Genomic DNA, 12994 nt, shown 5'->3' with positions numbered 1-12994 from the left:
TGCTGGTCTGCATCCAAATTCTGCCATCATGGACTGTCAGAACAGCCCTTATTATAACTACAAGCCTTTGGGGTGTGTTGAGGACAAACAATGGTACTTTTGTTTTGTCTCACTCTTCTTTCTCTCTCTCTGTTGCTGTTGTTTTTACACCATCTGTTTGCAGTGCTGGACAAAAGCCTGGTGGCCGGTTGCAAAGATTCCATTGGCTGGATGTTTTCCAAGCTGGACACCAACAGTGACCTTTTCCTGGACCAGACAGAGCTGGCAGCGATCAACCTGGACAAGTATGAGATTTGCATCCGGCCTTTTTTCAACTCCTGCGACACCTACAAGGATGGACGCGTCTCCACTGCAGAGTGGTGCTTCTGCTTCTGGAGAGAAAGTGCGTCGCCACAAGGTTTCCTGCTAGAGTCTTTTGTGCTGGCTTCTTCCAGTCAATAATATACTGTCATTTCATATGTAGTGATAATTGTTATAGTAGACACTCAAAGAAACACACACACACTGACAAGTCGACCATATGTTTCCCTCACTCATTCATTTATGGCACCGCTGCTGCCAGATTTCAGGGAACTAAGGAAAGGGCTTCTTGGCTGATGTGTTTACCATGGCTTAGTGCTACATTTAAGCTGGTTTAAAGAGGAGCTCATAACAGCATACCTATTGTTTATGCAGGGCTTTTACTTAAGGATTCAGAGCCCTTTGCATATATAACCTCAGTCATCCTTACAAGGTAGACCAGTACTATGACCCTCAGATCACAGATTGTGGGTGAGCGGGGCGAGATAGTAAGTTACTTATCAATGTGTTTGTGGCTCAGCCAAGATTATTTTGAACTGGTTTGGCAATGCTGAAACGGGTGTGCTTTGCGTGTTTCAGAGCCTCCCTGTCTTGCGGAGCTGGAGAGGATACAGATCCAGGAAGCAGCCAAAAAGAAAGCCGGTGAGTCATGGAAATGGAAAGATATTGGAGGGGGATGCAGGACAGCAAAGAAGTTCTTCTTGTCACCCAGCATTTTTAAGCACTGGTGTACATCTCAGTGCAAATAGTTGGTGCTTAGGAAGCACCGCACAAGGGGCGTTGTAGGCAGCACTGATTGGCGCTAGCTGCAAAGCCCCTTTTATTCAAGACCGCTTTTGCTTGCCCCACACCTGAGGACCGGAGGTTCCCCAGCCAGATTTAGATGACAACCTCTCAAAAATTGGGAGATCAGAATTAGATCTAACGGCCAGTTCATTCCTGTGAGTGGCCATGCCCAATGCAGCCTTATAAATGGAGATCCACACATAGGAAACTGTTTGTGCAAGCAAATCCCTAAACAATCTGGGCAGATTTTAATGACTCTAATGCACTGTCTTGTTTCCTCAAGGCAGCGTTGTGGCGGTGGTTTGCAGTGGTTGTTTTAATTTATGATAAGCTGCTTATCCAGTTCGCCAGTGGCATACCTTTCAGTAGCTGTGATTTTTTGCACACAATAACGTTTGTCCAGGAAGTAATTATTGTGTGATACCTTCGCCTTCCATTTTTCTACTCTTACGTTTTATATGAGATAGCACCCCTATGAGGTCAGAGTTTATATTTAACTGTGTATTCAAGAAGCTTATTTTTTAAAAAAGTCATTCTAAACATTAGATAGAAAAATCCTACCGATGGCCTACTATCTCTTACCAATGGAAGCTCCTTTCTTCTTCAGGGTAGCTTTCTTTAAATTCTCAGTTAAGATAAGCAGGTTGCTGGATGCTGAGGACTAACACTGTCTGCCTGTGTTTGCTAGCAATTCAGATAATTATGTTTAGCTCATTTTCCTAGTGGTCAAGACCTGCTATTGCAGCTGTTGTATCTAAATTCTCACTAGTCCCGGCTCCAATGACACCATGGTGCTGATTTTGCTTTCCCAGGTGTCTTCATTCCCAGCTGTGATGAGGATGGGTACTACCGGAAGATGCAGTGCGACCCGAGCAGTGGGGAATGTTGGTGTGTTGACCACATTGGCATGGAACTAACAGGAACACGCATGCACGGGAATCCAGATTGTGGTAAGGACCATGGAAAAAGAAGATGGAGAGAAGTGCATGTGAGGGGAATGCACATTATGAGTGAGAGCTACAACAAAATGTAGAATGGAGTGGGGCTGTTCTATCCAGCTAGTGATGCCTTCTTTCCCCACCCTCCCACCCCAATTGATCAGAGAGTATTGTGTCCACTGAGCATGCTCACACCTCCCCTCCCCCCACCCCCACTCTCAGGTGGTCTTATCACATGATTGTTTGCTGCCCTGGGCTCTTTTGGGAGGAAGGGCGGGATATAAATTTAATAAAAATGAATGACCAGACCACAGCACATATCATGTTTTCCTAAAGGGCGTTTTGCGCTTTGCAGTTCCTCTGAGTCTGCCGATACCTCACTCCTTTGTCTTGCTTTGACTACATAAGGATCGGTACGCAAATGATGTGTTTGCTCAGTATACAGGATCTGTTTCAGTATAACCACCACAGCTATGACTTGGGGGGGGGGAGGCAGCAGTAGTCAGTGGGGTGGCGAAGGCAAAGCAGTGTTGTGCACCTGGATTCCAGACACTGAGGAAGTGCTACTGCTGGCCAAGAGGGAGGGGTACAGGGAGGGAGGTGTAGCAGTGGTGGAGCCAACCCAACATTCCTGTGGCCGTCCCTGCACCACACTGAACTCCCCCCACCTCACCCCTTTCGGTCAGCAGCAGCAACCCTCGGCATCCAGAAGCCAGGTGCGCAATGCCGTGCTACCTTTGCCACCCCATCGACCGGCACCGGTGGTGGGAAAAGGTCAGGAAGCAGCACCGAGTAGGAGAATCAGAGAAAAAGCATAGAAGTCATCAACTCTTTTTTGCTATAAGTCTAGAAAGGAAGGTTTGGTGAATCAAGTGGTTATTGTTATGCTTTGTGTATTGTTTCATGCTTCTCTTTCTCTGGTGAGTGGGATGTTTGGAAAGCACCATAGCTCTGTGGTAGAGCACAGAGCTTGGAAAAGTTACTTTTTTGAACTACAGCTCCCATCAGCCTAATCCAGTGGCCATGTTGCCTAGGGCTGATGGGAGTTGTAGTTCAAAAAAGTAACTTTTCCAAGCTCTGGTAGAGCACCTGTTTTGCATGCAGAAGATCCCAGCTGCAATCCCTGGTATCTCCAGGTAGAGCTGGGACTGTCCCCTGCCTGACATCCTGGAAAGCAACTGTCAGCCCGTGTTGACAGTACTGAGCTGGGTGGGACCAATGGTCTGACTCAAGGCAGAAACACACTTACTGTTCTGCCAGTTCCAGTGCATTTCCACCTCTCTTTTCTAAAAATGGGGGCACACAATGCTAGTCAAACCCCGCTCCTTTTTACTGTAAAACCTGGTGGGAACAGCTCAAGTGGGTTGTTGTTTTTTTTAAAAAAAATTCAGCTTCAAACAGATTTTGCAACTGATCAGCAGAACAACCTGTTGCCCCTCCAGGTGAGGTCAATGGAAACACTTTGCTGTAGGTGACTAGTGTGTTTCCAGTGTAAGGCAGCATCTAAGTCATAGAAATAAGACATTCAGGACAACCATGAGGAATAAGATTTCTTTGGAGGAAGGAGGATTGGAGACATAGGATGTTTTCTGTAAGCTGTTGAAAACTCTAAGCTAATCTTAGTGACTTTGCCATTCCAGGCGGAAACCTGGTTCCATCCTAGTGAGTGATTCTGGCAGAAAGGGATATTCCAAAGTGGCTTGAGATGAGGGCAGCCTCATTGCCCGTTAGTGCCATTGTTCCCCATGTGGGACAACAATAGTCATGCACCATCTTTTTGGCACCTACTGAAGACCTTCCTCTCTCATTGAGCCTTGAAGGGAAGATCTTCCCAGGCTGCATCCGTATTGGAATTGTGTTTAGGTTTTCAGATGTTTTAATGGTCTTATCACATGATTGTTTGCTGCCCTGGGCTCTTTTGGGAGGAAGGGCGGGATATAAATTTAATAAAAATGAATGACCAGACCACAGCACATATCATTTTCAGACAACATGGCTCACAATGGTCCCATTTTTACAGATTTGTCTTACAATGTAAAGCAACCACTACATTAATTCAATATCAATTTCATGCTCAGGAAATTCAAAATTAGGTGAATCAATATATTTTCCTACAGACTGTTGAGAACTGTTGCCAGTTTTCACCAGAACCCAGGGCAATTGATCCTGGCTAGGCACAACCCATGCCTCCCTTACCAGGGCTGAGTAAACCAACAACAACCCTACAAGGTAGGTAGACTGCCACCACCCCTTAAACCTGTCACCCACTCTGAGCCAAGGGGAAACCCAAAGTGCCAGAAATAGACCTGCCAAGAATTCCAGAAGACAACAGCCAATGATGCACTCCTTGTCTTGGAGCCTTTAGGCAAAATACCCCAAAATATAATAGTCTGCAGCTAATTGGCCAAGGTGCTGGATTCAGAGCTAATTTCCCCCTGAAATGAACACACAGTGGTAAATAAGAGGCAGCTTTATCAAAATAAAACATAAGTACAAAAGGTATAGCAGCAAAATAGTTCCTTAAACCAAACACCCCCAAGGGCTAGGTAAAATACAGAAAGAGTTCAAACTACAAATAAAAATAACAAAGCTGTCTAGCCTAATCTATACTCACACAAGACTGGTAAATCAGCAGAATAACATCATGGTTCCACATCTCCGCAGAGATGTATAGCCTGGATAGCAGATAGAAGATTGAACCCCAATATCAAGTAGCACCAAGAAACATTAGGGAACAAAGACCTATGCTCTTGGTTCTATTCTTATGAGGGAAAGCCCAGCAACAGCCAGGAATTAATTAGCCAATCAAGGGACTTTCTGATGATGAACTCTTCATGCCTAACAGTCATGCACATCTCCAGCTTTCCCAGGCCTGTAACCTTGAAGTACCAGTCTCAGCTGATAAGCAGGTGTTCTTGCTTACTGCTTAATTACCTAAGTTCAACTGTGAGAACTGACTGTCTCCTGGACTCTCAGAGGCCCTAATTCAGGCAAGATATCCCCCCCCACAATTCCTTGCCACAGAACCATTTTAGAAACCAGGTGTTCTTGATACGGGGGTGATGTCAGGGCAGGAGTTTGGGGGCCCCTCAGCAGAATGGCCCTCCAAATGCAGCAGGGCTTGCTTACCACATTTTGAAAGAAGTGCATTACTTTGCCTCAGTTGTTCATGCTCTGGTAACTTCTAGACTGGACTACTGCAATGCGCTCTACGTTGGGCTGCCCTTGAAGACTGTTCGGAAACTACAACTAGTCCAGAATGCAGCGGCCAGATTGCTGACGTGGACCAGAAGGTCCGCTCATATAACACCTGTTCTGGCCCGTCTGCACTGGCTTCCTGTTTGTTTCCGGGCTAGATTCAAAGTGCTGGTTTTGACCTATAAAGTCCTACACAGCATGGGACCGCAATACCTGGTGGACCGCCTCTCCCAATATGAACCTACCCGGACACTGTGCTCAACATCTAAGGCCCTCCTCCGAGTGCCATCCCATCGAGAAGCTTGGAGGGTGGTGACTAGAACCAGGGCCTTTTCTGTGGTGGCCCCCGAACTGTGGAACAGCCTCCTGGATGAGGTGCGCCTGGCGCCGACGCTACTATCTTTTCGGCGCCAGGTGAAAATCTTTTTATACTCCCAGGCATTTTAAAGTGTGTTTTAACAGCATTTTCATCATTATTTGTATTTTGGATGTTGTTTGGTTCTTTTATTGTTTGTTTGTTTTGTTTTCTTGATTTATTGTATTTATTGTATTTATACATTGCTTGTTTTTTATCTTTTTGTACACCGCCCAGAGAGCCTTCGGGCTTAGGGCGGTATATAAATTAAATTAAATAAAATAAATAAAATAAATTACGATATGCTGCCATCTAAAAGAGGGTCTATAATCTAAAACGCCCTAACTGCTACACCACTGTTTTCCTACCCAGGCTTTAAAAAAATTAATTACTCTTGTTGCTGCAGATGATATAGTTGGATTCTCGGGGGACTTTGGGAGTGGCGTTGGATGGGAAGACGAGGAAGAGAAAGAGACGGAGGAAGCTGGTGAGGAGGCTGAAGAAGAGGAGGGCGAGGCTGGAGAGGCAGATGATGGCGGCTACATCTGGTAGAAGCCACTGAGAGCACCTTTTGGTCAGGATGCTGGCTGGAGGGCTGGGAGACGGCAGTCAAAACCCGAAGGAGAGGAACAGCTTAACAAGATGATCAGGACACATAGTTGAATGGAACTAATTATGGCAAAACATGTTGTGTGAGTGTGCGCGTGTATGTGTGTGTGCCTGCCTGGGTGAGTCCATTCTCATTACACGGTCATGGGGATGATCTGTCCCCCCCCCAGCTTAGCAGAGATCAAAGCTGTATCAAAACAAAATGGGGGGGAGGGAAATACTCTGCACTGTAAGTTCAGGTAGTCTTTTTTCTAAAAGTGATTTAATTTGATGTTTAAACTGTCTATGTCACATTTCAGCTTCTAGCTAGACTCCCAGCGTGTGAGAAATCCATTTACCTGACTCCTTCATCTCTCTAGCTATGGGACCTAGCAATATGTTCCAATAATTGATGTGCTGTTAGATGTATACACCCCTGGTGCGCAAGATCGCCACTGGCATTTTGCAGTCACACACCCTGCAAAGAGCCAGGCAATCTCCCAAGTGTTCCTGAGTCTTCATTGCCACAGAGAAGGTATGATCACCTGGACTTGACTGACAGGTCAGGGCTTAAGAGCAGCCCCTCTTCCTTTGAGCAAACATTAGATCAAGTATCTTAGCAGGCAAGGACAGGTAGAATTTTGGTGGTTCCAAACATAGGCCAGCAGTTAGCACGTTAAGGATTTCTCAGAGGCCTGGAGGGTCCTGTTTTCCTAGAACATTCCCCATGGAATGCTAGGCATCCTAGTACAGAGTTAATAACGGACTTGTGATCCCAGGTTTGTGCCCACTGATTGGAGGAGTCCAAGGAAGGCCTTTACACACTTGTCTCCAATTTATCTCTGGTTACTTTTTCTTTAACTAATGCTTGCCAGCTGGGGGGGCTGTAGAATGAAGGGCTTCCTTTTGGCTTCTCAATGCCCTGATAGAGTGACAGAGGAGTTCTGACATAGAAATGACTGAGAACACTTTTTTTTTTAAAGGTGAGGGACTGCTGATTGTCGATGGCAAATTTGTGGGGCAGATAGGGTAACTGAAGAGGAAAGGCAGCCCTAGCTAGGAATGAAGCCCCCATGGCAAAACAAAAAAGGCAGCCATCATCCATCAGCAGAGAAACAGCCACCCCAGTAGCCTTGCTTTTGAATGATTCCAAATTGTCCTGTGGTGTTGCTGTTGGCTGTTTTGTTTTCAGGTAGAGATACTTGGCAAAACAGTCGCTCTCCTTCTGCATTCTTTTTCCAAGTCAGAGGAACTGTCTGCTTTTCGCCTGGATAGGGTTCAGCTAAGTAGCGCGGCAAATTTGAATTCTCTTGTGAAGAGACAATTTCCCCTCTTCTTCTGCATTTAGATCCACTCAGTGCTTTGTGTGTGGGGGTGTTCTGCAAGTGTGGGATGCTGTGTGTTGCAAACCTGTAGGCATGGCAGCCATGGGTTGCCCTTGTGTGGCATAAACAAATGGTGGGTGCTTGGAGGTGTGTGGGGGGTGTGGGAATACATATATGTGCGTGGCGAATGAGGGATAGCTGGCTTGGCTTACATTGAGCATTCCAGGGCTTATGCAAAACTGAGCGTCCAGTAGAGCCGTTTAGGCTTGATGTGCTGCTGCATATCCTTCAAATAGACAAAAATAATAATTGTGGGATTTTAAGCGAGCGAAACCTCCCTGTAAGCCCAGCCACGTGCTTGCAGTGGTACCGTAACAGAGGACACGTAATGTAGCCCAGCTGTGATAATAAACGAGCCTTGCTGTATTGGACTCTCTTACCTGCCTTCTTGCCTAGGCTTTATCCTTTCAATTTGTCTCTTTCTGTATACACCCACATGGGGCTTCATGCACACACCCTTTATTCAGCTATTTCTTCTCCTTTTCCGCAGAGAGAATAATAGATTATGATCAGCAATTCTTCCTACACTTCCTCCTTAAGGATTGTATTTCTGTATTCTCCCACCCTTCTCTTTCTGCTGCTAAGAGTCCATTTGCATCCTATTTATATGTGCTCATGGCTTTTGTTTTTGGGAGCCCCTCTTTGAGATCTCTTCCCTTCTTTGTCGTTGCCTCTGGGGCCTTCCCCTTCTGTCCCCACCATGATGCCTGTGTGTCTGGGACTGGGTTTGGATTTCCCAGTTATGCATGTTTAATAACCTGTAAATACATCTTTTGAATGGAAGAAGCAAATGTTGCAGACTCCACTGTGCAAGGCAGCATCCCCAAATTAATGCAAAGGAAAAGAATGACCAATCACTTCGTCAGGAGGGGCTGGCACCCTTGGAGCTGCCCTCCCAGTATCAGCATCGTTGTTGCTTACCTGGATGGCACAGGGGTGGCAGCAAAGTCAGTGCTGTGGGACCCATACTGGTTCCATTGGCATGCCTGCCAGCAGTGTAGTGGCAAATTCAGAAGTGCAGGGCCCCTTCGTGATAGTCACAGCCAGGCCACGACCCCTTTTTTTTGCTGCAGAGTTGAAAATGAAATCCTTGTTAATGTCTTCTCCCACAGCAACAGACATCCCTAGCAGCCAATAAGCATGAAAGGGGAGCAGAGTGTTCTCAGTGGCTGACACACCTCCTGATTGGCTCCAATCAGCAAGAAAGGACAAGGAGGCATATTAGAAGACTCTTCATAGTGGCTAACACTCCCCTTTCATGATGATTAGTTCATAGGATACTAAGGACACTGGGATCCTGCTCCCAAAAAAGTAAGGGATCTAAGACTGCCTGAGACCTCAGATGACTATACCCCTGGTGCCTGCACAGCCCCAACCCCACTGCCTCCTTGACCTGCACTGTCCACGTAAGCAGCACCAACGAGGCCTCTCCACTCCGGCCACTCTTGCATTGGGTAAAACTGGAAAACGATTTTTGTGTGTGTTGACTGTGTTAATAACAAGGCTTATGGCTTATGATTGCTTGTCCTTCCTATGGCTTTGACCTTTGACAGCTTTGCGACTCGAGACAAACAATAGATTTTTCAGAGGGTTGAAGATGGCATGGCAGACAAAGTGTGGCCCATTGTGTTAATGCTGATCCCACTGTTGTCTCTGTTTACAGGGTTTGTAGGTTTTTGTCATCAAAAACTGGTCAGAACTCAAACTGCTCGTATCGATAGTGGTGGGATGAAAGGGATGAGCCTGAGCGCTGTGGGAAATGATCACTGAGCCATGCCACTTTCAACTCTTTCAAAAAAGGATTTTCAAACTCCAGTTTGTCTGTCTCTGCCCAATTTTGAAACAAAAGCTTGTTTGAAAGGCAGCAGTGGAGTAAAGACATGTGTTCACCATTGCCAGAAAAACCTCTCTCAAATCTTTGAGGAGAGTTGAAAAGTAAATTGAGAGACCTTTCTCCCGATGATGAATGCATATGTCTTTTGCCTATTCTCTGCCTCCAGCCTTAAGTTTTTGTTGTTGTTTTTTAAAAGCCCATTTATTTTAATGCATTTTCATCTGATTCGTATGACCCTGTGAAACCTTTTCTGACTTCGGTGGTAGCCAAAGTGGAAGGTATTTCATCCCAAATGATATCCATAGAAGAAGCTCTTGGCACCTCAGTAGGGTTTGCTATGACGAGTGGACTTGAGTGCATAATTAAAGGCCACCTGTCTCTCCTTGGGTTGCCAACTCCTTTCCTAATAGAGATCAGAGAAATTCTACAGGAGCAAACTTCCTGATCACTGGAGCTTCATGACTGGAAAAAAGATGCTTTATCTGTAGCACTTCTCCTGTTAGGCAGCTGTCCAAAACCGAGAGAGCAACACTTAGTATTGAATCAGAGTTAATCAAAGTTCAATCCCTGAAACTTTTTTGCTAGGGCATGTATGGGTTAATTCTTTAAAAGTCCAGAGAACTTCCGAACATGTGTAGAGTGTTTTGTGCCCTTTGCCAGTGAGTAGGTAGGTCTCTTGTGTATTGGATTTCATGGTAGTTCTTTCAAGATAAGGGGCTGACTTTTGAAGCAGGCTTGAATCTCGGGACCTTCTTTTTCTAGAAATGACCCTCGCATAGGGCCCTTGGTGGGGAAAGGAGATGGCAACCCTCACCTTCACTCAGACTTAATTAAAATTGATCAAATTAACCCAGCTTTTCAAAATCTTGCTCTTTTCCTCTAAGTCATTCTGAATTTGTACAGAAGGAAGCAACAGCACACTCTCACACAAGCTCTGCCTTTTCATGGCTTTCCTTTCCAGAGCACATTCACCCCATCAATGCAGAGTTTTTCAATGAGAGCAGGCACTGTCTAACCAGCCTGGGAATTCAACACACAGATGACTTAAAAGAAATAAAATAAGAGTCTCTTCCCCAAGGGAACAAGCTAGGATGTCATCACCATATCAAGCAGCAGTTCCAGAAGTGGAACTTCATATATCAGGCAGCCCTGGCACCTCCACCTGTTTTGACTTCTCTGGCCTAGCAGAGAGATAGGAGAGGAAGCATCTTATCATACCATTAGTATCCAGCAGATAAGAAGAAATCTGATTTCTGGAATAGCAGATGGCACTGCCATTAAATAAGTGTGTAAAAAAACAAGAAGGGGAAAAAGCTCATTCTAAAGGCTAGGCAATGGATGATTTGCGTTTGCATACATTTAAGTGAGCATTGTGCAAATAGGAAACAGCAAGCCTGTTTAAGCACATACCATTTCCTTTGCTTCAATCGACTGGCCAGTATGGTAGCCCTAATAACAGATGATGCTCTTCTTTGTTGCTTGTCTGTTTCATCCATTTTTAGGTTTACCCCAAAGATGTTTACATTTTGGTGCGCGCTTATACGTGTGAATGTAGCACGGTGTTTGTAACATGTTTTCAGTCAACGTGTATCATCCAGGTACTCTTGTTAAGGAACTGGGATTGGCAGCAGCTCCCTGTTGGGTGTACCCTCAGTAGCAAACCCAGATTTGCCTTTGCATGAGATGTGACATGGTCCTCAGGATCTGATCTTAATAGTTTTTAGTCAGTGCCCTCCTCTTTCTATTCTTGTGGGCTTTGAGAATGAAGCTTGCCTGATCCTATCCTCCGGCCTTTCCCAGGTGGCATATGGAAGAACAAAGCAATTGCTCACTCAGACCTTAGGTGGGTGAGGAATTGGCCTTCCATTGGTACACCTTACTGGCTGATAAGCAGAGCACAAATGAATATATGTGGTAGAACTGTTATATATCACATGTGCAATGATTTATTTCCCTTGGTCTGCATCGATTCTGGATGCTAGAGAGGAAGGAAATGGGCCATCCTTCCTCTCCAGAGGGCATTTGGAAAGGATGAAGATCAAGGGAAGGAAATCCTTGCATGTATTAAGATTGCCATTAATCATCATGAGTACTCTTTCCTCCAAAGGTTCTCATGTTCAGAAGTGACGTGAATTCATTTTAAAGCAGGGAGCAGAGACGGCAGTTCTTGAACCTTTTTCTCAAAAGTTGACCACTGACTGTTGGGATTTCCTCCCCCTGCTCTAATGCTTTCACCAACTCCATTGCAAATGTTGTGTAGAGCAGGTGGCTTGAGAAATGCAACCTAAGGTTGCTGTTCTCAAAGCATGCCTCAGAAACAAGTTCAGTTGAAAATGACTGTCACATGTCCCTCAGTCCAGCACGAGTTATGTGCAACAGCCAGAAGAGTGGGCTGGGGGTGCGCATCCCAATTGGTACCAAAAAGTGAAACCTGCAAGTCCAGTGAGTTCCAGATGAGCATTGAGATGTGGATCAAACACACATCCAGATCTGCATCCGCATTGGCTGTAGTGTGGGTAAGCCTGCTTCTGTACATAGAATTTCCCTACAGTATTAAGACAATTGTGTTTGGCACTGGAAAGTTAGGCTCACAAATAGGCTGCCTTTTAAATCTGCCCCATACACAAACACATGCATGCCTCTTCTTCCCCTTGGCATCAAGATCTCAAATAGATCATTTCTACACACTTTTATCACAAGCCACCAAGTCTCACCACTCTAAACAAATGAAAGTGGAGCTGTCTGTTCCAATCTATTTATTAACCCCTTCTCTCTCCTCTGTACTGGATCTCAGCTCAGTGTTGATAGAAAGACTATGTATATTAAAAACCAATGGTAGATAAGTATTTTTAAAGTGTTGAAATAAGTTATTTGATTTTTTAAAAACAACAACATTATATGCTTAATAAACCAGAACTGAGAGAGAAACTTGCTTATAGCCTGAAAACATATTTAAAAGTCTTATGTGCAATAATAACTTTTGAACTTTATAGGTAAACATCGTGTTCAAGTGCTTCTATTTCAGTTTGTATATTTAAGTGCTGCAATTGTATCTCAGTAATTCTAGATGTTTTTAAAAAACCAAGCGTTAGAATGTATGTGTGCGTATGACGGGCGCTAGACACCACAGGTACAGGCCTACCAAAGTTCATAGCCTTTGAATCCTATTGCAGCCTTCGCCAATCTGGTGCTCTCCAGATATTTTGAACTCCCATCAGCCCCAGCCAGCACGTGCTGGCTGAGGCTGATGGGAGTTGTAGTCCAAAACATCAGGAGTGTGTCAGGTTGGCAAAAGCTGTCCTATTGGTACCAGTGGGAGACTTAAGCACTTCCTTAAAGCTGTTCCATGGAAATCATCATGGGACTTTAAAGAGCTCAACTTAGGTGAGATCTTGTTGCAAGCTTTTCTGTTCCTAGGGGCCCCTCTCCCCTTTCTCCCAGCTGTGACACTCCTGTACTGCTTCCCTATGGCTCCCTGGGAAATCTGTGTCACTTTGTCGGTCTCTGCCTAATACTTAACTTACTTACTTAATTACTTAACCTAAGGAAACAAGTACACACGTACACCATTCCATGAAATGAAATACATCCTTATTTTTAAAAAAAGAAA

General features: G+C 45.0%; 1 protein-coding gene across 3 annotated transcripts in view; it reads left to right on the top strand.

Annotated features, from left to right (window-relative positions):
• The window catches only part of SPOCK2 (SPARC (osteonectin), cwcv and kazal like domains proteoglycan 2), a 129630-nt gene extending 117075 nt beyond the window's left edge, over nucleotides 1-12555 (top strand). For 2 of the 3 annotated variants that reach the window (XM_061635290.1, XM_061635291.1), the window contains 4 exons: nucleotides 164-397; nucleotides 880-942; nucleotides 1899-2036; nucleotides 5984-12555. In XM_061635290.1, the coding sequence (XP_061491274.1) occupies nucleotides 164-397; nucleotides 880-942; nucleotides 1899-2036; nucleotides 5984-6129 (581 nt within the window). In that variant the 3' untranslated portion in view covers nucleotides 6130-12555. The remainder of the gene's footprint in view (nucleotides 1-163; nucleotides 398-879; nucleotides 943-1898; nucleotides 2037-5983) is intronic. The other variant, XM_061635292.1, reaches the window with a different exon arrangement.
• Nucleotides 12556-12994: the final 439 nt, after the last annotated feature.

The sequence above is a fragment of the Rhineura floridana genome, chromosome 7 (assembly GCF_030035675.1).
Source record: "Rhineura floridana isolate rRhiFlo1 chromosome 7, rRhiFlo1.hap2, whole genome shotgun sequence".
Taxonomy (NCBI): Eukaryota; Metazoa; Chordata; class Lepidosauria; order Squamata; family Rhineuridae; genus Rhineura; species Rhineura floridana.
This window is presented reverse-complemented; position numbering and strand designations above follow the sequence as displayed.